Below are 23,852 nucleotides of genomic sequence, written 5' to 3'. Positions count from 1 at the left end.
TTTCCTGGGTCATTTGGAACAAGCCATTTATTCAGCTGCTTACCACCAGGTCCATTCCTTAGAATCTTTTTCTCAGCAGGTTCGGGTTCCTGAAGTGTAGCATACTACTGCAGATGGCACCCTCTTCTTACTGAGCCGCCGACACATACAGGCTGCAGGTTTTGCAAGCTGTCTGTGCCAGCCCTGCATTAGAGTTGGGTGGGCCTCAAACCCAGGAAGCCAAGTGAAGTAGAGTTAGAGATGTGGTAATTGACAGGTGACCCAAAAGAAACCAGTGAGCTCCCCAATTCTCTGAGTTAGGTGCCGCAGCATGAGAGATGGGCTATATTAACCACTGGGAAAGGAGGCGGCAAAGATGGAAGAGTTTAACAGAATATTGGTGAAGGACACATAAAGCACAGCTGGCCCTGGTCTGTTCAGGTGATGGGAACAGGTGGTAAAATACCCTTCAGCCTGAATCTGGGTGTGGTTGTTAGAAACAGACTGGACCACAGAGGGCCTTCTTTGATAGGTGCTCTCTTGTTTGGAGCCAGACCCTCTTGAGTGTTCTTCCTTAAACCTGGATTGTGAGGGTTCTCTCTGCAGCTGTCTCCTCTTTGTACCCTGCCTCTGAATACTCAAACTGCTCTGATAGCAGCCTCATCCATTCAATGTTGGGAGATTAGATTACCCAGCTCCATTCGAGCTCCGCCTCTGCGTGAGAGCCTGGAAACTCAAGGCAGGAAGCCGTGGCAGTGCAGCAATTGCCTCCTCTACACGTTTCTCAGGAAGCACTGGCCTTTGTGTGTGTTCAATGGCTTGAAAGCATTGCTTCATATAGCCATAGTTTTTTCTTGTTATAGGCAGGAAGGTGTGAATCAGTTCCTGATAATCCTGACTGGAAGCCCTGGTGTTTGTAATTCAGCTCTGTGATATGGAGAAGTTTGATTAAAAGCCAGTACCTACTACATGAGGGAATTTTGTAAGCGGGAACCCCAAGCATCACTATCTCCTTCATTTTTCTGCCTTTCTGTGCCTAAACAGGGTTTAAGTGTATTGGTATATTAATTTGTTAGATATGGCTGTGCCTTGGTAGGTAGAGCACTTGTCTTGCTTGGATAAGGCCCTAAATTCAATCCCTGGTATTACACACACACACACACACACACACACACAGAATTGATGTGTTTATTTAGGGTCTTGGCTCTAGACTGGCCCAAAGTAGCAAAAACAGTTCTATTAACTGTCCCCATTTTGCACATAAGAATATTGAATTAGAAATGGGTCTGGTGGGGGGCTGGAGAAATGGCTCAGCGGTTAAGAGCACTGACTGTTCTTCCAAAGGTCCTGAGTTCAATTCCCAGCAACCACATGGTGGCTCACAACCATCTGTAATGAGGTCTGGTGCCCTCTTCTGGCCTGCAGGCATACATGCAAAACAGAATATTGTATACAAAATAAATAAATAAATATTAAAAAAAATGGGTCTGGTGGCAAAGGCCTATAAATCCAGCTTCTTGCGGGGTATAGCAGGAGGATCAAGTTCAAGGTTGTCTGGATATAGAATGGGTCCAAAGGCAGCCTGAACAACTTAGAGACCCCATCTGGAAATGAAGGGTTTTGTTTGTTTTGTTTGTTTTATTTTGTCAAGACAATTTCTCTGCGTATCTCTGGCTGTCCTGGAACTCACTCTATAGACCAGGCTGGCCTCAAACTCAGAGATCCGCCTGCCTCTGCCTCCCTGAGTGCTGGGACTAAAGGCATGTGCCACCACTTCCTGGCTTATAAAAAGTTTTATTTATTAAGTGCTTGTGCAGAGACTCTAGATTCCGTCCTTAGTAGGGAACAATATGTGTGTGGTGGGGATAGAAGAACAAAAGAAAGAATATTGAATCGGTAATAAAGATTATTGATTTTTATTTTTATTTCTTTGGGGTTTTTTTGAAATGGGGTTTCTCTGTGTAGCCCTGGCTGTCCTAGAACTGGCCTTGAATTCACAGAGATCCTCTTCCAAGTGCTGGGATTAAAGGCGTGCGCCACCGCAGCCTGGCCACAGCCGGGCTGGTGGTCCTGGGTGCTATGAGAAAGCTGAGCAAACAGTGAGGAGCCAGCCAGCCAGCAGCACTCCTTCCTCCACGGCCTTTGCACCAGTTCCGCCTCCTGTTCCTGTCCTGACTTCCTTAGATGGACTGTGATTAGGACGTGTAAGATGAAATAAACTTTTCCTCCCCAGGTTGCTTAGGTCATGGTGTTTTATCACACCAATAGAAACCCTAACTTAGACAATCTTAGAGTTAGAAGGAATTGGGGATGTTTGTAACTCATTGGTAGGGATTTGCCTAGTGTTTATAAAGCCTTGGATTCAGTCTCCAGTATGCTTTAAAAACAAAAAAAGTCCTTGACCCAGGGAGGAGTAGTGGTGCACACCATTAATCCCAGCACTCTGGAAGCCAAAGCAGGTGGATCTCTGAGTTCAAGGCCAGCCTGGACAATGGAGTGAGTTCCTGGACAGCCAGGGCTACACAAAAACCCTGCACTGAAAAAAAGAAAAGTCCTTCACCCAGTTTGGAACACCAGCAGACCCGGGCTGCTCTAGTCTTTGGCGTTTTATAGTGGGCAGCAGTCAGCAGAGAGATTTGGACCCTCCGTGCTGAGAAAGGGACTGCGTCCTCAGCCCTAAACAGGACAGCTGTAGTAACCTCCACCACCAAAGCCAATGGTCAGGGGACATTTTTTTTAATTACTAACTTATTTATTGATTGATTATGATGTTCTGTCTGCATGTGTGCCAGCACACCAGAAGAGGTCACTACATCTCATTATAGATGGCTGTGAGCTGGGAATTGAACTCAGGACCTCTAGAAGAGCAGCCAGGGCTCTTAACCTCTGAGCCTTCTCCCCAGCCTCAGCTCAGGGAGCTTCTTAGAAGATGAGGTAGAAGGAATGCAAGGGCTGGAGGATGGGGTGGAGTGTTGTGAGCGGAGCTTCTACACACACCTGACTGTGAGGGTCACGAGGTTACCTGCTCCAGATCAAACAAGATCCTGGTATACAAAGTCTCAAGACCCCACCCCGGCTGAGACACTACTGGCTGATCACTTTATAGGTTTCTCACGCTCCAGTTGGATGACCCCAGGCTTGTGCACCTGTGGGCAGCACTAACTGGAGTTAGTGGGTTATTTACCAAAAAAAGAAAAAGTATAGGGTGTATAGGGGCATGAGGGAAACTAGGGAAATGAGTAGATTATTTCTTTGGATACATTTAAGGAATTCTCAAAAATAAAGGAAAATTTATAAGCAAAGTTATATAACAAAGATAACACGTGTACGTGTGAATGTGTTTATTTGTGGGTTTGCGTGTATGAGTACTTCTCACATCTGCAGAATAAGCTGAAACTGAAACTGTGATGCGGAGGGCTGGAGCTTTTGAAAGTTGGTATCCAACTAGGTTCTTCCTTTTTTTTTTTTTTTTTTTTGAGACAGGGTTTCTCTGTAGCTTTGGAGCCTCTCCCTGGAACTAGCTCTTGTAGACCAGGTTGGCCTCAAACTCATCTGCCTCTGCCTCCCGAGTGCTGAGATTAAAGGTGTGGACCACCACCACCGCCCGGCCCACCTAGGTTTCTTTTCTGGGGGTTGTAGCAGTGGGAGAAGCTGGAGGTTCCCCATCCTTTCCCAAGAATCTAATGGACTTTTGGGGGGGCTTACATCTGTTAATGTGATTTTTATGTGTGTAAATATGTTTAGGTATATATTTGTGGGCACACACGTGGAGATCAGAGGACAGTTTGAGGGAGTAGGTCCTGGGCTCCCCCTGTGGATTCGAGATCACACTCAGATCAGCCGGGTTTGGCAAGTGCCATTACCAACAGAGCCGTTTCCCCAGCCTTGTATCTTTAAAATAGAATGATTATGAACATTTTGAATCACCTTTGTGGGGGATGATAGTTGGTCACTTGTATTTGTCTGCTGTGAAACTAAAAACAACTAAAGATTAATTATGGTCATTTGCCCAGCTAAGTGGACAGACCTGAGTCCAGGGCCTAGTTCGAGGGCGGGGTGGGGGTGGGGCAGAGGAGTTCGCGTTCAGCTGTGATCTCAGGAAACAACTACCCAGTAGTCTTGCCTTCTGCTAGGCTTGAGTTGGAGAAAATTGAATAATGGGGGGGGGAGAGAGTGATGCTAAGTGACTTAGGAGCTGTTGCCAAGGACCCTCGATCACGTTGAATGTGGTGAGTGGCATTCGGGAAGTACCCTGGGGAGAGCGGGAAGTTGTCCCCAAAGACAAGCCTGCTCAGATTCTGCAAAATGAACCTGGTCTGTACCTCCCAGCGGACTAGCTGGGCTGCAGGCAGGAAATACTCCGCCTGTGATTGGAGGGTTGGTGGTCGGGATAATGAACCCGGTAGTGTCGGCAGAGGTGATTGGCCAGGCCCTGCTGCAGTGAGAATGCAGACTAGATGCTCTGTCCTGAGCTTGCGGAATGAGCGAGGGCGGCTGAATGACTGGGAGCCCCAAGTTGTTTCCGTCTCAAGAGAGGTCTGTCTGGATATCATTTTTTGCATTATAAAAAGAAAAAAAGAGCCAAGCCTTTGATCGTCCGTCACCTGACGAAGTGAGTTTTGATTGAAGTAGCCCAGCTGCTCTCCTTATTGCTAGCAGCCGGGGAGGAGGCTCCCTAAGTGAGCTACTTCTCAAGCTAGGCACGAGCGAATTTGAAAAAGCAGGAAACAGCCCCTGCTTGTAGAGCTTCAGCCTGGCAACTCCCAGCTAGTATTCCAGACAGCTGGGTAGCTAGAGACCCTTGGTATTGTGGTCACATCCCTAAGAAGTGAACAGTCATCAGCAGTGGCATTTGGAGGAAGCCGGCATGCTACAGATGCTGTGGCATTTTCTGTCTAGCTTTTTCCCTAGAGCTGGGTGCCAGGATTCCAGAGAGGGCATCGATCATGGAGTCAAAGGCACTCAGACCCCTGCTCGGGGAGACCAGATGCCCACCTTTTTGGGGAAACAAAACGGAAGGGCTGAGGCCACGGAAAAGAGACCTACCATCTTGCTGGTGGTCGGACCTGCAGAACAGTTTCCTAAGGTAACAGCACCTTCAAGAGGACCTTCTAGTTTAGGGGCTGGGCTGGTATCATTTTCCTGGAAGGGGGAAAAATGAGTGTGGGGGGAGAACTAAAAAAAAGAAAAAGAAAAAAAAAGTTCGGCGTTGGAGAATGTTGAGTGATGAAGAAGGCCACAAGATTTGGTCCAAAATGTCTGTCATCACTGCAAACTGGTTGTTGAGAGGAAAGGTTTACTTCAGTAGGTTAGCCTCTGGGTTTGTCTGTTTGACTGAAGAAGCCATTTGAAAGTAAGGGATGAACTAAAGTATAGTGTCTTCATTTACCTAGAGTATGAGAGGACAGTTGAAAGAGACGGTCCCTTGAAAGGGGACAGTTTTTTTTATTTGTTGTTTTTTGTTTTGTTTTGTTTTACAAGACAGGGTCTCACTATGTAGCCATGGCTGCCCTGGAACTCATTATGTAGACCAGGCTGGCCCCAGCTCAGAGGTCTGCCTTTCTCTGCCTCCTAAATGCTGGTGCCAGGTTAAACGGGGCAGATCTTGTCAGCTTTATGAAGGTCACATTCCCCTTGCCTGGTGGGTCATGATTTGTTTACCTGAGCTCCCAGAGGAAGGTCAAGGTTGGGGATGGATCCTAGGAGAGCCTGGAGTCGTGGAAGAGTAGAGGCTGGTGACTCTTGAGTTGACCACAGCCACCAGGGTCAGCCAGGTGTCAGGGCCTTTCACACTTGTGTGCTGTCCTCACAGGAGCCAAGGTAAGTGACAGCACTCCAGCTGGAGGCTGGGGAAGTGAAGTACAGAAAAGTTCAGTAAATCGCCCAGAACTTAAGGGGAAGAGGACTGAGACTTGATCCCAGTCTTTTTGAAACCTTGTTGACTTCCCTTCAGAGAACTGTTCAACGGGACTGACCGAGCGCTCACTTAGAACAGACGGGGCTGTCTGCAGCAGGTGCAGCCTTACTCAAGCTCTGAGTTGTTCCAGAATCTTTCTTTTCAGTCAGGGCAAGGAGAAGTCTCCCCCTTGTTTGACATACGATAGATGCACCCAAAATGTCACATTGAATCCCCCTGTAAATGCTTGCCTAGCTTGCACCAGTAGATGGGGACTTTGCTGTGACAAGTTTTGCAGTAGTTGAGCATTGACATCAAGGGGAGTCCCTGCATAAGGGATTGTGATGAGCTCCCGGTTGTCCTGCCTGAGGCATTTGAGCTTACTGTACCACAAGAGGATGCCACTTTCTCCCGCAGACCAGGAGCAGTCGTCTACTCATTTGTGAGATACTCGTGCTGAGTCCTGCTCATCATCTGCCCTGAATTAGCTGGCTACCTTTTAAAAAGATCACTTTTAGGGGAGGGTCTTGGAGACAGGGCTTCTCTGTTGTGAAACCTGTCCTGGAACTCGCTCTGTAGACCATGCTGGGGAAAGATCACTTTTTAAACTATAACAATAACTGCTCTACTTCCTAGCTTCCTATGGGTACTCTTTGTCAGGTTTGCCTTGGGTGGGACTTTCTAGCCTGGCCTGCAGAGACCCACACCATTTACTGTCTCTGTTCCTGGGAGGGGAAATGGGTTGGTGGGCTTCATGGGGAGGCAGGAGGGAGACAGAGCAGCAGGCACGGCTCAGAAGAAGAGAGAGCAGAGCACCTCTGATCAGCGCAGACTCTGAAAGTCGGTACTGAGGACTGGCAGCACTCAGCGTTCACACTGCACAGAGTGCCCGTGAGATGGATCAGCCCCTGCCTTTCTCAGCAGGAAGCCCCCAGCAAGCTTGGGAAACGGGCTGGAGAGGCTTCAGTTCTCAGGCTTCTCGTTGTCCACTGCAGTGTTTCATTCTCACCCCACCCCCACCCCCACGTAAATGTGCCTGTGAGTCGGGTTCCTGCAGGCTCTTATAGGAACTACTCCAGTTTCCCCTTTATCTTTGTCTCACAGTTAATCCGAAAGTTGGGAAAGAAAGCCATTTGTCTGGAGTGGGAGGTGCGCTTGCACAGGGGAGCTTAGATCCTGAGGGGCCACCAGGATTGTGCTCATTGTGTGTGTAATTACCAAGTGTAGGCAGGTTTCATTGGAAACCTGCTACACTGGGCTGTCATGGCAACCTGATCATAAAATGACAGAGCAGCCAATGAGATCTGAGAGCCTCGAGGGTGGGGCTTGCCAGGCTCCTTCACATAATGCTCTGGCTTGGTCTGAGTCATTGCAGAGATGCAGGAGTTACTTTCCGACTCAGTGCTACCAGAAGCATCGTTCCTGCCCTTAGTGTGTTCCAGCCCTAACCAGAAGTGGGCACGGGATAGAGCGGCAGGGTGGCAAGGCTGGCCGTGGTCCTGGTAGATGTACATGAAAGGAATTGCTCCTTTACCTATGGAGTGAAACCCAGTGCCACAGATTCCAGGGGTTCTAGTGCTGCTGCCATTGTTCTCGCACATCAGTCACAGGAATGGGCATCCGAGGATGGGAAACTGATTTGGGTCACTGAACTAGATAGAGTAAGGAAGGAGAGCAGAGCGTCGCACGGTGTTCTGTGATCAGGTCCCAAGGGCCATGAGCTGCCTTGGAATGACAGGAGTGGGACCCAAGTCTGCTGTCGCTGTGCCTCGTGTGTGGCTCACGTTTGATTTGTTGCTCACGGGGGGTCTAAGTGTGGGGTTCCAGGTCTTTCCTGGAAACTGGACTTTAAAATCTCCCCCCCTTTGGAATTGGCTGTGAGCCTGCGTCCTGTCACCAGTAGACTTGGGACTTGTGCAAGCCAGGTCGTTCTGTAGGGTGTGTGCTCCAGGAGAGAGGACTGAGATGGCTGCAGAGACTCCTGTGGCCTGCGGTCTGAAGTCACAGCACGTAGCAGTTGCCTCAGGCATCAGACACCTGGAGATTGACTCTTTCTGGGAGAGGCCGTTTCTGTGTTGAAGATGGAGTCTGGATTAAAAGATGGGTGTTTAGTTAAGCAAACACCGTGCGAAGACTCCTGCTTTGCTCTACTTTCTTTCAGGGAATGAGGTATGGACACAAGGACAAAGTCTGCTTGTGTAGCCCAGGCTGGTCTCCAAGTCAGTCTCCTGGGCCTAGAGATTCAGATAAGCACCACCATGCAAGGCCTCTACTGAGCACAATCGGTGCTCAAAAGAAAAATGTTCCAAAGTTTCTTAAACTAATAGTGGTGGTTCATGTCTGTAATTCTAGTACTTGGAAGACCAAGGCAGAAGAGTCTAAGCTCAAAGCCAGCCTGGGTTACATAGAGAAACTGTCTCAAAACCCCAAAACAACTTATGTTAGGCCTGTGGCTGTGTTTCAGTTGTAGAGCACTTGCCTGGTATTCAAGGCCCTGGGTTCAATTCCCATCACCACAGAAAATGAAACAACTAATGTTGGAATAGAATTGATGTTCACCGTAAAATAGCATGCTGACAAGCACTTGAAGAGCATTTCAGAGAACATTCCTTGCCTCTAAAACTATTGGTCTATGTAGGATAATGACCTTTGTTATAGTCAAGGAAATTCTTTTTATTAATTTTTACTATATGTATGTATGTAGGTAGGTATGGACGTTTCTACTGCTTATGTCCATGCACCATGTGCACGCCTGGTGCCCTTGGAGGCCACAAAAGGGTGTTAGATCCCCTGGAACTACAGTTGCAGATGGCTGTGAGCCACCATGTGGGTGCTGGGAATTGAACCCAAGTCCTCTGGAAGAGCAGCCAGTGCTCTAACTACTGAGCCATCTCTCTAGTCCCCCCCCCCCCCACACACACACACCGTCTTTTTTGTTTTTTGTTTTGTTTGAGACAGTTTCTCTGTGTGTAGCCCTGGCTGTCATGGAGCTTGCAGAGCTCCACCTGCCTCTGCCTCTCCCAAGTGCTGGGATTAATAGTATGTGCCATCACTGCCTTTTTTTTTAATTACATTTGTGCACATGTGTGAGTGAAGGTTGGAGGACAACTGGCAGGCATCTGCTCTGTCCACCGTGCATCCCAGGAATCAAACTAAGTGGTAGGTTTGGTGGCAAGTAGCTTTCCTGCTGAGCCGTCTCATCAGCCTTCACCTAAAAACTTCTTCTGGTGAAGACCAGGCATGCAGGGTCTGAAGCTGTAGCCTCTCTTGTTAGGACCCCAGCAGTAGACTTAAGGTGTGTGTTAAAATAGCTCCAAGGCAGAACATTCTGGATTGGACAGTTTCAGAGGTGGCTGAATCTGAGCAGGAACCTGCCTGGATTTGCCTTCTCCTCAGATCCAGCGCACACCAAGGCCTGGATTTGCAGCCTTAAGTCTCAGGAAACCTGGAATGCCCTCTCCATTGTTAGAGTCTGTTTTCACTGTTACACTGTTATACACAATGATACAACAGTGTCTTAATCTAGAATCTTCTTAGCAGTTTTATTCTGTATAGACCAGGCTGGCTTTGAACTCACAGAGACCCTCCTGAGTGCTGGGATTAAAGGCATGTAAGTATCTTCACAGATTCTTAACAAAACACTTTGGAGTTAATCCTTCACTTTTGCTGATTCTCAAATGGTAATTCCCCATTATAATCCATCCCAGGAGTGACAAGGCTCAGTCTATATTAGGAAGGGATGAAGGAATAAGGGATGTGCCATAGAAGGAATGGGGTGGGGCCGATCCTGTCCTGTCATAGTGACATGATCCCGCCCTTGGCAGCTCTCAGGTGTAGGGAAGGAAGGAGTTGTAAGAGAACGCAGGCTGGCATGTAAAGAATGATGTGTGTGCAGGTTGGAGAGCCGGCTCAGCAGTTAAGGGCATGTGCTGCTTTTGCAGAGGACCTGAGCTCCCAGCACCCACACCAGGCTTCGCCATACCACTTGTAAACCTAGCTCCAGGGAATCTGGTTCCTCTGGCCTCTGAGGGCGCCTGCATGCACATGACTTGTGCACAGCACACACACACACACACACACACACACACACACACACATTAAAAATAATACAATTTAAAAATAAAAAAATCAGATCCTTCAAGGACCAGAGATCTTCTGTCTTAAAGTGTGAATCTAGTGCTGGGCTGCCAGTGGACATGGTGATAATGGGCATGCCCACAGCCACATGACAAAATATTTTCAGTGAGAACACATAGGTGAGAGGGTCTAGTTTAATTCCAGTCTTCCCCTCTCTTCTTGCTGGTGAGTAAGCCTTGTGCTACTCATTTTATTAGTTTTTGAGATTAGGTTGGCTTTAAACTCTGAACGGTGCTCCTGCTTCAGCCTCCTGAATTACCATGCCCAGCAACTCGTCAGATTTGTGCTACTGTGAAAACAGTTTAGGGAGGAGGGACTTGTTTTGGCTTCTGTTTTAAGTCCATCATGATGGCCAGGAGGCAGAGAGAAGAGAGAGAGAGCCTACAGCAGCCTGCTTTCTGCTTTCACCCTTTACTCCATCTGGAGCCCCATCCTGCTCCTGGGGTGGACCTCTCTGCTCAGCTGGTCTTCTCTGAAATTACCTGGACATACCCAGAGGTGTCATTACTAACCTCGAACCCAGAGCCTTCAGTGTGGCCCACAAGCATTCTACCCCTGAGCCTCTATCCCACCCCGTTTTTGAGACAAGGTCTTAAAATGAAGCTTAGGGCCTCAAACTGGAGGTTCTCCTTTAGCTCCCCAAGTGCTGGAACTGTAGCTTGAGCCTCTGTGCCTAACTCATTTAATCGTAGTTAATTTAAAAAGGCTTCAGGATGGCACAGCAGAGTTCTTAAAGCTCTGATCAGCAAGGTTCTGAGTGCTCTGAGTGGGCTTGGGCTTGATTGAGGACCATGAGTCTCACCCTTGGCTAACCAGTGATTGATGGACGCGGAGTGGTTCCCAGGTTCTGCATGCTTGTGGATTGTGGAGTCTGTGTTCCAGGACCGCTGGGGATGTGGCTCTCAGGTTCCTCTCTCGCAGTGAGTAGCCTGGGTCAGTTTTAAATGGACACTGGTTCAGCCTCTATTTCCACTGAATTTTCAGTTGGGAATTATTTACTCAGGAGAAAGCTGCATAGTATGACGCATTTGGGGACCTTGTATGGAAACAGACTGTTGGCTGTTTGTTTACTTTCAGGAATTGACAGGCAGGGGTGAAGGTTTGTTTGGGCATGGGACTGCACCCTACCTAGACGCTTAGGCAGTGCCGGCTGCCTGGGTTCCAAGAGTTAACCGCTGCAAGCTGTGACGTTAGTCCTGATCTTTGCTCCTCTTGAGCAACCTGATATTGTCTGCTGCCGGGGCTGTGCTCATTGGCTGCTGGCCGCACTACAGTGGGCGGATTTTTTTTTTTTTCAATTAAGTAAAAGGGCAGGACTTAAGCAGCCAGTGACAGCTGAGGCAAGACATCTCTTGTGCCACTTCCCTGGGAACTCCAGTGTTTCCCACTTGACTCCTAGTGGAGGCTGAGCACCCCGTCTCGCCAGCATGCTCTGCCTGTGCCTGTATGTGCCGGTCATTGGGGAGGCCCAGACTGAATTCCAGTACTTTGAGTCCAAGGGGCTTCCCGCAGAGCTGAAGTCCATCTTCAAACTCAGCGTCTTTATCCCCTCGCAAGAGTTCTCCACCTACCGCCAGTGGAAGCAGGTCTGTATGCCGAGCCAGGGTGGTCATGGCAGCAGCAGGGACTGGCTTTGAGTGAAGGGGTGACTGGGCCTAGGCATGACTTCCCTGCCTAGAGGAAAGAATGTCTGGAATGTAGGTGTTTCCCCAGCCCTCTGGCTGCAGCCGGTAGTTAGGTCACTGTCATGGGAATGCCTGGTTTTCATGTTATTTCCAAGAAAGGTTGGGCTGGGAGAGAAGGCACTTGTAGGAGATGGAATCTCTGGGTAGGAGTCATTTTCATTGGCTGCGGTGGAGCCTCCTAAAATGTACTGGGTGTCAATGAGGATGGGGCTGTCTCACTGCTTGGGCAGCTTCTACAACTCTGGGGCCAAGGCTAGAAACACACTGGAGGAGGAGAGAGGCTAGGATTAGAGGGCAACATTCCTTCCTGGGTTTGTAAATGCTTAGGTGCACCAAGAAACAGGATGGCCACAGTGATCCTGGCCCTTGTATGATGGGAAACTGAAGCATGGGTTGGGGGTTTACTGTGACTCACTAAATTCCATGCTGTCCCCCATGTCGATGTGTTGATTTGTGGACTGGAGACGCAAAGCAGGCGTGAGTGGGTTTAAAGGGGGAGGGAGGAAGTCTGTCTGTATATCCCCCGCCCCTCTTTTTTTTTTTTGTAAGACAGGGTCTCTATGTAGCCCTAGCTGACCTGGTACTCATAGAGATCTGTTTTTTGCCCTCACAGCTGACATTTCTTTCTTCAGCGGGGTCTTAGTGTGCAGCTCAGAATCGCCTCAGCCTCTCTAGTGCTAGGGTTATAGGTGTGCACCACCTTGCCCACAGGTATAGAGCAAGCTCTTTGAGGATGTTTTTAAGGGTACAGCTAGCACCGTCATGGGTGGTGGCAGGGAACCAGAGAGTTCTGTATGCCTCCTCCCTATATGGCTTATTCTTTTCCTTCTTACTTGAAATCTGGGGTGGTGGCCCTGACCTAGAAGTTAACATAATCCCAGCTAGCAGATAAGACCCATGCTCTATCTGTTCCACATACCAACCTACCTGTCACACTGTTGGGTCCTAGGGATCTATGCCTGCCCCCCCCAGAATCAGTGGCTAGCGTGCTGAGTAAGAGGGAAGCTGCGATGGCCACTGTTGGGAGTGTGAGCCAGCCAGTGAGTGATCCATCAGTTTTAAACTCTAGCTGGCTCAGAACACTTGGACTTAGCGTGTTGATTTTTGACAAGTGAATGGATTTGTTCACAAGAGAACCAAGGAATATTTTCCTTAGGAGGTTCTCTTGTTTTGGATTCAAAGTACCTCCTTCAAATAAGGAAATAATGTAGTTTAAAAGGCCCCTCCCCGCGACAGGGTCTCACTCTGTAGTTCGGGGTGGGTTGGAATGCCCTGTGTAGACCATCCTGGTTTTGAATTCATGGAGGTCCACCTGCCTCTACCTCTGGAGTGCTGGGATTAGAGGTGCACACCACCACTCCTGGCTAACTGTAACTAAAAAATAAAAAACAAAGTGCTGCTGAGTTGGACTGACCCATATTTTTCCCACAAATTCTCAAGCTGTTGAGATTAACTTTTAGGGTGGCAATAAGATCTGAAGGTGGTTCAGAATGCATGGGACAGCCATGGCCACCTCTGAACACCATCTAAGTGCTGTTTCCTGCTTTGTAACATGGAGGAAAGGATAGGCTGTGCCTCCTCGAGCAAGCTGCTGGAAAGGCCTCAGTAAAGCCTTTCCGTACCCCATGCCCCATCCTAGGGGAAGAAGCGCCCAGCTGCTTTGCATCCAGATGCTGCCCAGGGTCAGGGTCACTGAACTAGTAAAGCTGCCCTGGCCCTCAGCACCTGGTGGGAATCTGGGGTTAGTTATATCTGATTTCCCTGAGAGAGGGACTGGACTTGAAGTGCCTTCAGGTGCCCAAGAATAGTTGCCCTTGGCTCTTCCTGTCTCTGCAGCCTCCAGAGTGTTCCCTGGCAACGTTTCTGCCAAGTAGGCATTGTCTGCTCCTTCACTCTCGTCACCAGGTTGTTACAGGGCTAGTGCCACCACAGGGGATGGAGCAAGTAGCAGAGTTCCTAAGGGAATCTGGATTCCAATGCTATCCCCACATCTCAACAAGGATGGGGCTGAAGTCTAGTCCCAGGGACAGCCCTGCAGGGGAACCAAGCCGCTGGCCCTGGCTGTGGAACAAACTGGCCTTGGGAATGCTAGGGAAGAGCAACCACGCCGCCCTGCCTGCCTCTCTGAGATCTTCCTGGGGGGCCCTGGCTTCTAGGCAGCCTCTGGGAACCTAAGCCGTGGCTCTGCTATGTGGTAGGGGTCCCGCAGGCTGGCATATCCTTAGAGATAGGACATTGTGGGGCCCTGTGGAGAGCAGTTATTTCCCCATTGTGACAAGAGACTGGTGAGCCACATCTCAAGCTCTTTCTTTGGTTTTCTAGAAAATTGTGCAAGCAGGTGACAAGGACCTTGATGGGCAGTTGGACTTTGAAGAGTTCGTACATTACCTCCAAGATCATGAGAAAAAACTGAGGCTGGTGTTCAAGAGTCTGGACAAAAAGAACGATGGTGAGTTCGGCTTGTAGCTCCTCTGCTGGGAATACCTCCGGCTTACCAAGTGCCTAACCCTGCTCATGGCCCTTTTGTCACAGGACGAATCGATGCTCAAGAGATTATGCAGTCCCTGCGGGACCTGGGTGTCAAGATCTCTGAACAGCAGGCGGAGAAGATTCTTAAGAGGTGAGTGGGGGTGAGCTCTGTTTTCTGTGGGTGAACTCTGTTCTCTGTGGGTGAGCTCTGTTCCCTGGAATATGTTAGTGGCTTTTGGACTAATCCACGTGCTGTTCATGTTGACCTGCTGCCCTGAAACTTGTGCTGTGGTTTGGAAGGCTGAGTAAGAAGCCCTTTCCCAAAGCAGTCTTCGTAATCTGGAATTAGCCCATTTGCCAGTGACCCTTAAAATGACAAGATGAGTTGTGGGCATTTTGGGTTGGCAAGAAGTATCCCTGGGACACTTTCTCTGCCTGATGAAGAGGGGCTGGCACCATGTGTGGGCCTTGACTTGGGTTCTGCTAGGGCCTTGTTCTTCACTCTGTAGCCACATATGGCCAGAAAGATGGCTCCCTCGTGGGCAGAGGGCTTCCGGAAAGCTCAGCAAACAGAACAGTTGTACCCGGCTGTGCTGCGAGGCAGCTGGCCACAGGGACAGCAGCCCTGGAGCCCACTTCTTCTCCTCACTGAAAGTTGTGTTCGCATGCTGTGTGGCCCCCAGTGTCCTTGGGTGTACGCTTGCTTTACTAACCTGCTCAAAGCATTTATTTGTGTTGTTTCTCCTCTCTCCTCTGCATCCTCCTTTGTCTGTCTGTCAGAATACGAACGGGCCACTTCTGGGGCCCTGTCACCTAGTAAGTATCTGTCACCCTGTGACTGCCTCCCTCCCTGATCAGAATGGGGTTTTGTGGAAAGTGGGGTGTTGAGCCACCTTAGCCTTTCTCAGGGCACACAGGCGCCTTCGGTTTCCTTGGTGGCCATGGCACCTGCCTTCATCCCGTCTAGTGGGCACACAGGTGCAGATGGCGTGTGGCACATGGAGTGACCATGATTCTGCCTTGCAGCATGGACAAGAACGGCACGATGACCATTGACTGGAATGAGTGGAGGGACTACCACCTGCTGCACCCCGTGGAGAACATCCCTGAGATCATCCTGTACTGGAAGCATTCGACGGTGAGGCCACACCCCCTGTCCACTCGGGCAGTCACCTTCATGTGCGTCAGTCATCCCTTCCCCACGCAGGCCTGAGCCAGTGAGATGTAGTTCCCCCTTAGTCAACCATATGTTCCTCCTCTTTCTGACCAGCCTGAACAGCGTGACTGTCCCCTTGCCCTTCACTGGGCATACCTTCCTATCCCCGCATGCCTCTGTCCTTCAGGTTCTTTCCAAATATCTCTCTTCCCAGTGCCGCCGCTTCTCCCAGAAGCATACAGTCTGTCCTCCTTGGGATGGTGGCAGAAACCTTGCTACAGATGCCTCCGCCTTCCCTTGGTTTCTTTTTTAGTATCATTTTCTCTCTATGACAAAAATAGCATGTCCTAGCTGAGACAGAGAAGCATCGTGAGTTAAAAAGGCCAGCCTGGGCTACAGAGTTAGACTCTGGCTTCTTGGTTTTTGTTTTTAATAAGCATGCTCTATAGGGGCCTTAGACTCTGGCTTCTTGGTTTTTGTTTTTAATAAGCATGCTCTATAGGGGCCTACATAGCTGTTTCTCACTCTCTCAACGTGGTTCCATGGTTAGAAACGTCATTCTGAGCTAACCCCCTGCCCAAGACTTCTGCTGTCCTTGGCTGGGCTGCCCCTGCTTATCCACCCTGCTCCTACGGTGCCAGATCAGGGCTTCCTGGGTGAAAGGAAGTGGCGATTCTAGGGCTCAGAACAGCTGGCCTGTCTCTGACCTGAGCCCAGAGGTCAGCAGAGCTGACTGGGATCAGTTCCAGAGAGAGGGTATTAACGCAGGCAGACAGAATTCTGCTTGCTGAGGCCTTGCATAACATTCTGTCCTGCCAGCAATCCAGTTCCACATCAGGTTGCAAGGTTTCTGTTCATCTTCCCCGATCCTTGTGGTCCACCCCTGCAGTCCTTGCCGGAAGATGTAAGAGCCACCTGTAAAAGGGCAACCCAGCAGCTTTGTGATGCTCTCTCCTCGTCTAGATGATTTACAAGGTCAAGAGCTGCAGCCACAGTCAGAGCCAAGGGAAAGAGTTCCAGTGAGTTTTCAGTGCCTTCCATCCTCACCATTAGTGTGGCCACTTGAAAGGGTGGAAGGCAGTGACTGTCTCCAGATGACTGGCAGCTTGGCCACGGTGTCCTGGGTAAAACTGACGTCTCTGCTTGTCTTCCCCATAGATCTTCGATGTTGGCGAGAATCTGACAGTCCCGGATGAGTTCACGGTGGAAGAGAGGCAGACGGGGATGTGGTGGAGGCACCTGGTGGCCGGAGGTGGGGCAGGGGCCGTTTCCAGAACCTGCACTGCTCCCCTGGACAGACTGAAGGTGCTCATGCAGGTGAGCAGATTTCTCCCTGTGCTTCACTGGTGGCTCAACTTCCTCTCCTTCCCTCATCTGGGGCCCTGCTTTAAAAACCCAGACTTCCCACCCCGGCAATGGAGTTAATGCTTTGCAGGCTCCAGGAGATCCAGGCCTAGGTAACCTCTGCATTTAGCTGCTCTAACTTTATCTGAGAGACATAAGCTGTGCATCACCCTACATGGGCTTGTTAGTTGAAGTGTGGCGGGACCTGGGTTCTTTCAGCACATCTCAGAATGCCTAGGGCACCTCATGGGAGGCAGGATGAGCTGATCCTTTCATGACCCAGAGCAGTGCTTCTACCTGGCCTAGGCATGCAATTCCACGTCCACAGGGCAGAGATAAGCCTATCTGATGTCAGGGAAGCATTGTGAAATGACCCACGTGTGGACACTCATGGACTTTGGTGTCTGTCTGAACAGTGACCAGTTACCCCATTTTGTGCCAGGAGCCCTGGCCTGCCCAGAAGCCCCCTGAACAGACTGAACGTGCTCATGTAGATGAGTAGGAAATTGGTTTTTACCCGTGGTTATTGGTGGCTCGGCTTTCCTCGCTTCCTCAGCTTGGGCCCTGCTTTAAAAGCCCAAACACCCGAGCTAATGGAGTTGGAGTTAGTGCTTCGTGGGCATCGCCCTACCCCCTTGGCATAAGTAGGTGGGTCTCACCCTGTCTTCCAGAAATAGACAGACTTAGAGCTTTAGGCTTAATCTAGCCTGGACTGGCCCTGCTCCAGCTCTGTGGTCCAAAGAAGCCATTTCTCCTTCCAGAGCCTCTGAGAAAACAGAAATTTGAACAGTTCCTTCTCACTTTTGTTTTGACAGAATTCCAGGGATGTATATGTAGAGATTAAGAGCTGTCCTGTCTGGGTTGATGGGCATACTTCCAGTGCCAGTACTTGGGAAGATTGAAAATTTAAGGCAGGCTGTCAGTATAAGAGCCTGTCAATAATAATAATAATAATAAAAATAAAGCAAAAACATCCAGCCATGGCTGCTGATCATCAGGTTGCTAAGTTATTCCTCAGATTACTCAGAGGGAAGCGCCTCCCTGGTGTTCGGAAAGCACCAGGCTCCTCCCAGAGCGAACGGTGGCAGTCCTCAGTCCTGCTGCGCTCCTTTGACCTCGACTCTCCCCTCAGGTCCATGCCTCCCGCAGCAACAATATGTGCATCATAGGCGGATTCACACAGATGATTCGAGAGGGGGGGGCCAAGTCTCTCTGGCGGGGCAATGGCATCAACGTCCTCAAAATTGCCCCTGAGTCAGCCATCAAATTCATGGCGTATGAGCAGGTGAGGACCTGGGAGAGGGTTGCCAGATAGTAGCTAGAGGCCTGGGGTAGGAGTGAGTGGACACCATCTCTGGAGGCCCGGGGTAGCGGTGGGGGGATACCATCTCTGGAGGCCCGGGGTAGCGGTGGGGGGACACCATCTCTGGAGGCCCGGGGTAGCGGTGGGGGGACACCATCTCTGGAGGCCCGGGGTAGCGGTGGGGGGACACCATCTCTGGAGGCCCGGGGTAGCGGTGGGGGGACACCATCTCTGGAGGCCCGGGGTAGCGGTGGAGGGACACCATCTCTGGAAGCCTGGGGTAGGGGTGGGGGGACACCAGCTCTCCTACCACTCCTTCCATCTGGGGACAGCATAAAGTAGCCTCAGAGTCACGGGTTTCATCCAAAGCTAACTGGCTGTGAGGGGAAGGGTGGGGCCAGGAGAGGCGCCATGGCCCCAGGTGCATCCCCTTTGTTTTTCCTGTTTTAGATGAAGCGCCTCGTTGGCAGTGATCAGGAGACGCTGAGGATCCATGAAAGGCTTGTGGCAGGCTCCTTGGCTGGGGCCATTGCCCAGAGTAGTATCTACCCAATGGAGGTAAGGGCCACCTGGGTCCTGGAGTGGGCAGTACCCAAGGGGCACAGAGAGGAACAGGCTGTACTCATGGTTGCTATCACTCTCCTTGCAGGTGCTGAAGACCCGAATGGCCCTGCGGAAGACAGGCCAGTACTCGGGCATGCTGGACTGCGCCAGGAGGATCTTGGCTAAAGAGGGTATTGCTGCCTTCTACAAAGGCTACATTCCCAACATGCTGGGGATCATCCCCTATGCTGGCATCGACCTCGCTGTCTATGAGGTGAGGCCCTATGGGGCATAGACCCTAGGACCAGAGAGTGGAGCTCAGCACCTGCCTGGTACCCCACCCTCCCTGGTAGAGATGCTTAGATCAGAGACAGCAGTCCACTGTCCACTGCAGTGGTCTCGCATTGCCCTGCACCTCTTGCACAGCGGGTTCAGACTCAGTCCCAGGTCTATCCTTTTAGGGTCCAGAGGTTCAGCAGGCAGATCCCAGAACACAGTGACCATTGGGCGCTCACAGATCTCAGACTCCAGACCGCAAAGGCCAGGTGCTCTGCATGGGAACATAGTGCTCCCTCTATCCTCATCCTTCTCCCTGCCCTAGCCAAGAAGCCCAAGTAACAGCAGATGCAAAAGGCCAGCTAGTCAGGAGTTCAGTAAGGCCCAGGCCAAGCGAATCGGTTTACACTGGCCTCTCAGATCTCATGTGATAGGAAACAGCTTTCCTGTGGGCTCAATGGCTGCCCCACCCCAGCATGTCTCTCCCACACTGGCTCTTTAAGGCTCACCTCTGGTCCTGCTTGCCCCTAGACACTGAAAAATACCTGGCTACAGCGCTACGCAGTGAACAGCGCAGATCCTGGTGTGTTTGTTCTCCTGGCCTGTGGCACTATCTCTAGTACCTGTGGCCAGCTGGCCAGCTACCCACTGGCCTTGGTCAGGACTCGGATGCAGGCACAAGGTAAGGTCCTGTGCTGACTTCCATGTCCCTAGTAGTTGGGGTAGCTGGCAGGTGGCATCTAACCCGTGACTTCTGTCCCACAGCCTCCATTGAGGGTGCGCCTGAGGTAACCATGAGCAGCCTCTTCAGACAGATTCTCCGGACTGAAGGGGCCTTTGGGCTATACCGGGGGCTGGCCCCCAACTTCATGAAGGTGATTCCAGCTGTGAGCATCAGCTACGTGGTGTACGAGAACCTGAAGATCACCCTGGGTGTGCAGTCTCGGTGACGGGAGGGTGGCGGACTTGGTGATCCTGGGCTTCAGCCCAGGGTGTGCAGCCATCTCATTCTGTGAATGTGCCAACACTAAGCTGACCTACCCAAGCTGTGAAACCCAGGATGCCACAAGAGAAGGGCAGGGGCTGGCAAGCTCTGGGCTGGTCCTGCTGACCTGGCAGGCCCTTGTGTCCCTTCCAAGGAAGACCTGTGGACATTCCTTGGGGTCCAGAGGTCAGTAGGATGTAGGCTCCTGCACCTAGAGACAGGACGTTTCCTGCAATGCCTGCCAAATAGTGAGCTTGGAGACCAGCTTAGTCCTTCCATCTAGTTCTCGCAGCCAGACCTCGGCCACACCCTCCCTCTGGTCCAAAGAGCATTCCTGTGTCCCCTCAAGTCTTTCCCGTGGATGTGCTGTGGTAGGAAGTAGACCTCTCCCCACTTCTTCTTGTCCCTCTCCCCTCATTGCTGCTCCTCCAAACCTGTTTCCCAAGCTGTAGCATTCCCGTGGACCTGTGGTACAGGAAGCTGAAGGAGTACCCCTTAATGTCCTTGCCTCCTCTGAGCTCACCAGCAAAGCTGTGTGGATGGGCCTGGGGACTCAGGCACTGGCTGCCTGACACGGTGGTGCATGGCTTTGCTGAAATCTAGGACCTGGATCCCAGAGGATCTGTGCTACCTGCATGGGCCTAATGTCCTCTGAGCTGTCCCTAAACCCCGTCAGGACTGGCACCAGATCGTGACCACACTTACTGTTCCAGTCTGTGGTGTGAGGGTGGGGCAGGGTGTCTGTCCCGGTGTGCTGTCCTGATGAGAAGGAAAGGATGCTGAAGGCCTTAATTATGTCTGAACTGGATAAAGGCTGTGGTTCGGAAGGACAAGCTGGACAAAGCACGTGTACAGCACTTACAGAGAGAGCCGGAAGGAAGTGGTTTGGCTGCTTTAAAGTCTGTTCTGAGGTCCTGTGGGCCAAGTGGGACCAGCCTCACATTCCACACGGCATATCACACTGCTTGGAGCCTATTTATTTTGTATTTATTTGAACAGAGTTATGTCCTAACTATTTTTATAGATTTGTTTAATTAATAGCCTGTCATTGTCAAGTACATTTTTTATTCATATTTATGTTCGTGGTTGATTGTCTCTTCCCATCACCGCCTGGTGGGGGGTGGGGAGATGAGGTGGAAAAGTGGCCACAGAGTGACTTTACCTGCTGCCTACACTGATGGTGTGTCTGTCCAAAGAAATTCCTCTCCCAGCTGGAAACAGAAGGAAAGACACAAGGGAGGACCCTTACTGTGGGGAGCATCCCCTGGCAGGCATAGGGTGGGAAAGGTTGGGAGGATTTCTTTATTTTACCCTTCTGGAATGACAAGGCAGTGGGGTGCCTCACTGGTGTGGGTGTGAGGGTGAGGACCAAAGGACTGGACGGCCTGCCCTCCCCAGCCTGTGACCTGGGCTCCCTTCTGGCCCATGGCTGCCCTTGCTCAATGAGTGGCCAGCTCCACTTGGCAATTGAACCTCCATTGTTCCAGAACAGTCCGATGAGGAGAATCCAAACACGGTGCAGAGATCAATGCAAAAGGACCGTCTGCATAGTCTACCGCTGTAACTGGAGTTGTCAAAGGCAAGCAGCCTTCTAATAAAGTTGCTTCAAATGTGATAATGGAGCCAGGGTTTTCTGTTCCGGGCTTGGGTGTTGGGGACATTGACATTTTCCTTATTCAGTGCCTACACAGCTTACACCTCGGCTGCGGGAAGCACCTCGTCTTTAGTGGGTTTGGGGTTCTTCCATGTGTGGTGTGGCCTCCCCTTCCTGCTGGGAGCTTATTCTTCACGTGGTCTCCAGGCCTCCCGGGTGCAGAGCCTTCAGCTCCTGTCTCATGCGTCAGAGCCTTGTTAGAGGATGACTGTGAGTCCTGCAGCCACAAGCTCATCCTCTGTTGGAACAGCTGTCGGGCATTGAAGTGTCGCATGTCAAAGGCCAGGTCCTGGCTTTCCTCCATCTTTGACCCCATCCATCTGACTTAAGTCAAACCCCTCCGGGTTGTCAGCAGCACCCTACTTCCTTCCTCTTGCTCTACTCCAGTCCATCGGAGAATCCCATCTTCCTTCAGGTGCGCCTAGGACTCCAGTGCTCACCTCAGCCACCCTGCTGCCGATTGCTTCTCACCTGGGCTCTCGCCAAAGCTCTCAAGTCTGTCTCCCTCTTCCTCTGTTTTTGCCTGAGTGATTCACAGACCTAAAACCTTAAACTCTGGTCCCTGTCACCCAAAACTTTCCATCAAAGTGACAAGCCACAGGCTTGGAGGAACCAATGTATTAAATCCTGTAACTCAAGATGTGGATCGAACTTAAAAAACGACACTTAGGGGCTGAAGAGATGGCTCAAGTGGTAGGCTCAGCAGGCAGACTTGCCAGTCTGATGACCTGATTTCAATTCCTAGCACCCACTTGGTGGAGGGAACCAACTCCCACAAGTTGTCCTCTGGCCTCCACATTCACACCCAGACACATAAACCCAAGGAACAAATTAATAAAAATGGTTACAGCCTAGAGCACAAACCAGCAACTGTGTCAGGCAGCACTACTACCAAAGGGCCAGACTCATAAGTGGTATATACCCACAAACTCATGTTACCTGAATTAAGAAAAAAATTTAATTAAAAGAAAATCACTTAACTGGGCATGGTGGGTTCATGCCTTTAGTTCCAGCACTTAGGAGGCAGAGGCAGGCAGATCTTTGAGCTCAAGGCCAGTGAGAAAACCCCGTCTCAGAAGGGGAAAAAAGACACCCCACAGGCTGATGGCTCATTAGGAAAGACGCTTGCTGCCAAGCCCAAGGACATGAGCCCCACGTGGTAGGAGAGAACCGATTTCCTTAGGTTGTCCTGTGACCCTCACAGTAGACTGGTGCACACATGCACCCACACAAATACAACTTTGTTACAAATGATGTGTCACAAAGAAGGGGGCACAATAAAGGGCCCTGTTCTGTGAGTCGTCAGGAAAGACAGAGGTGCCAGCGTGCACACAAACAAGCGTTAGAATGACTTTGAAGGAACCACATGCAGGCCTACTGAGAATGTGGAGCAGCCTACCGGGATGCCTCCAGCAGCAGAAAGGTCAAGTGTAAGCGTTCCAATGGAGCCACCCTTTGTTGACAACGGGAGTGAAGTTAATCAGTGTCCCTTGTGGACCAGCAGATCTGTCCCCAGGTATATACCTGTCTCCCGCTGAGGGAAAAAAAAACCTGGGTAGCACACCTTTAACCCCAGCACTCAGGAAACAGAGGCAGGTGGATCTTTGAGTTAGAGGCCAGCCTGGTCTACAGAGTAGGTTTCAGGACAGCCAGGGCTGTGTAGTGAGACCTTGTCTCAAAAACAAAATTAGGGTATGGTGGTTTAGTCCTGCTGTCCCAGCACCGGGAAGCGTGTGTGTGTGTGTGTGTGTGTGTGTGTGTGTGTGTATGTGTGTTGAAGACCAGTTTGTAGTAAGACCATCAAAATTCAAAATTATAGGTCTGGAGAGATGGTTCAGCGATTACAACACTGGCTGCTCTTCCACAAAACCAGTTCAATTTCCAGCACCCTCCTGGCAGCTCACTATCATGTGGGTTCAGGACATCCAACATCCTGTTCTGGCCTCCAGAGGTACCAGACATGCAAGATGAACAGGCGGGCCAAACACTCATACACATATAAAATTTAAAAGATAGTAAAACAAGACAATTTGGGGTGGGCACAGTAGCAAATGCCTTTAATCCCAGCACTGAGGTAGGCAGATCTCTGTGAGTTCAAGGCCAGCCTGGTCTACAAAGTGAGTTTCAGGATAGCTAGGGCTATGCAGAGAAAGCCTGTCTGGAAAAATCAAAAACAAGGGATTTGAGAGACAGCTCCTTGGTTAAAAGCACTGACTGCACAGGAAAGTTGCCAGGAAGCCAGGAAGCTTGTCTTCAGCATTCCCTTGCTCCGCCAGTACTGAGCCTGTGTGCTGAGGAGGCCCGGAAAGTGTCTTGACTCCGGGGCTCCACACGTCAGAGTAGGGCCTAGTTGTTGGTTTGTTTGTTTTTTCTTTTGTGTGCTTGCTGTGTAACACAGAGCTGGCCTTGAACTCACAGTCCGTCC

General features: G+C 50.6%; 1 protein-coding gene across 7 annotated transcripts in view; it reads left to right on the top strand.

The window, feature by feature from the left end:
- The window catches only part of Slc25a25 (solute carrier family 25 member 25), a 33,502-nt gene extending 12,656 nt beyond the window's left edge, over nt 1-20,846 (top strand). Inside the window, exons 1-11 of one of the 7 annotated variants that reach the window (XM_041674572.1) lie at nt 4,453-4,591; nt 14,020-14,146; nt 14,230-14,317; nt 14,947-14,982; nt 15,193-15,304; nt 16,481-16,639; nt 17,799-17,951; nt 18,420-18,527; nt 18,619-18,786; nt 19,320-19,470; nt 19,554-20,846. In XM_041674572.1, coding sequence (XP_041530506.1) covers nt 14,253-14,317; nt 14,947-14,982; nt 15,193-15,304; nt 16,481-16,639; nt 17,799-17,951; nt 18,420-18,527; nt 18,619-18,786; nt 19,320-19,470; nt 19,554-19,738 — 1,137 coding nt within the window. In that variant the 5' untranslated portion in view covers nt 4,453-4,591; nt 14,020-14,146; nt 14,230-14,252 and the 3' untranslated portion in view covers nt 19,739-20,846. The other 6 variants (XM_041674567.1, XM_041674569.1, XM_041674565.1 and 3 more) reach the window with 6 other exon arrangements.
- Nucleotides 20,847-23,852: the final 3,006 nt, after the last annotated feature.

Source organism: Microtus oregoni, unplaced genomic scaffold, assembly GCF_018167655.1.
Source record: "Microtus oregoni isolate MIOR12 unplaced genomic scaffold, Mior012 000025F_ref0000491, whole genome shotgun sequence".
Lineage (NCBI taxonomy): Eukaryota > Metazoa > Chordata > Mammalia > Rodentia > Cricetidae > Microtus > Microtus oregoni.
The sequence above is the reverse complement of the archived record's forward strand: the minus strand, read 5'-3'. Positions and strand labels throughout refer to the sequence as shown.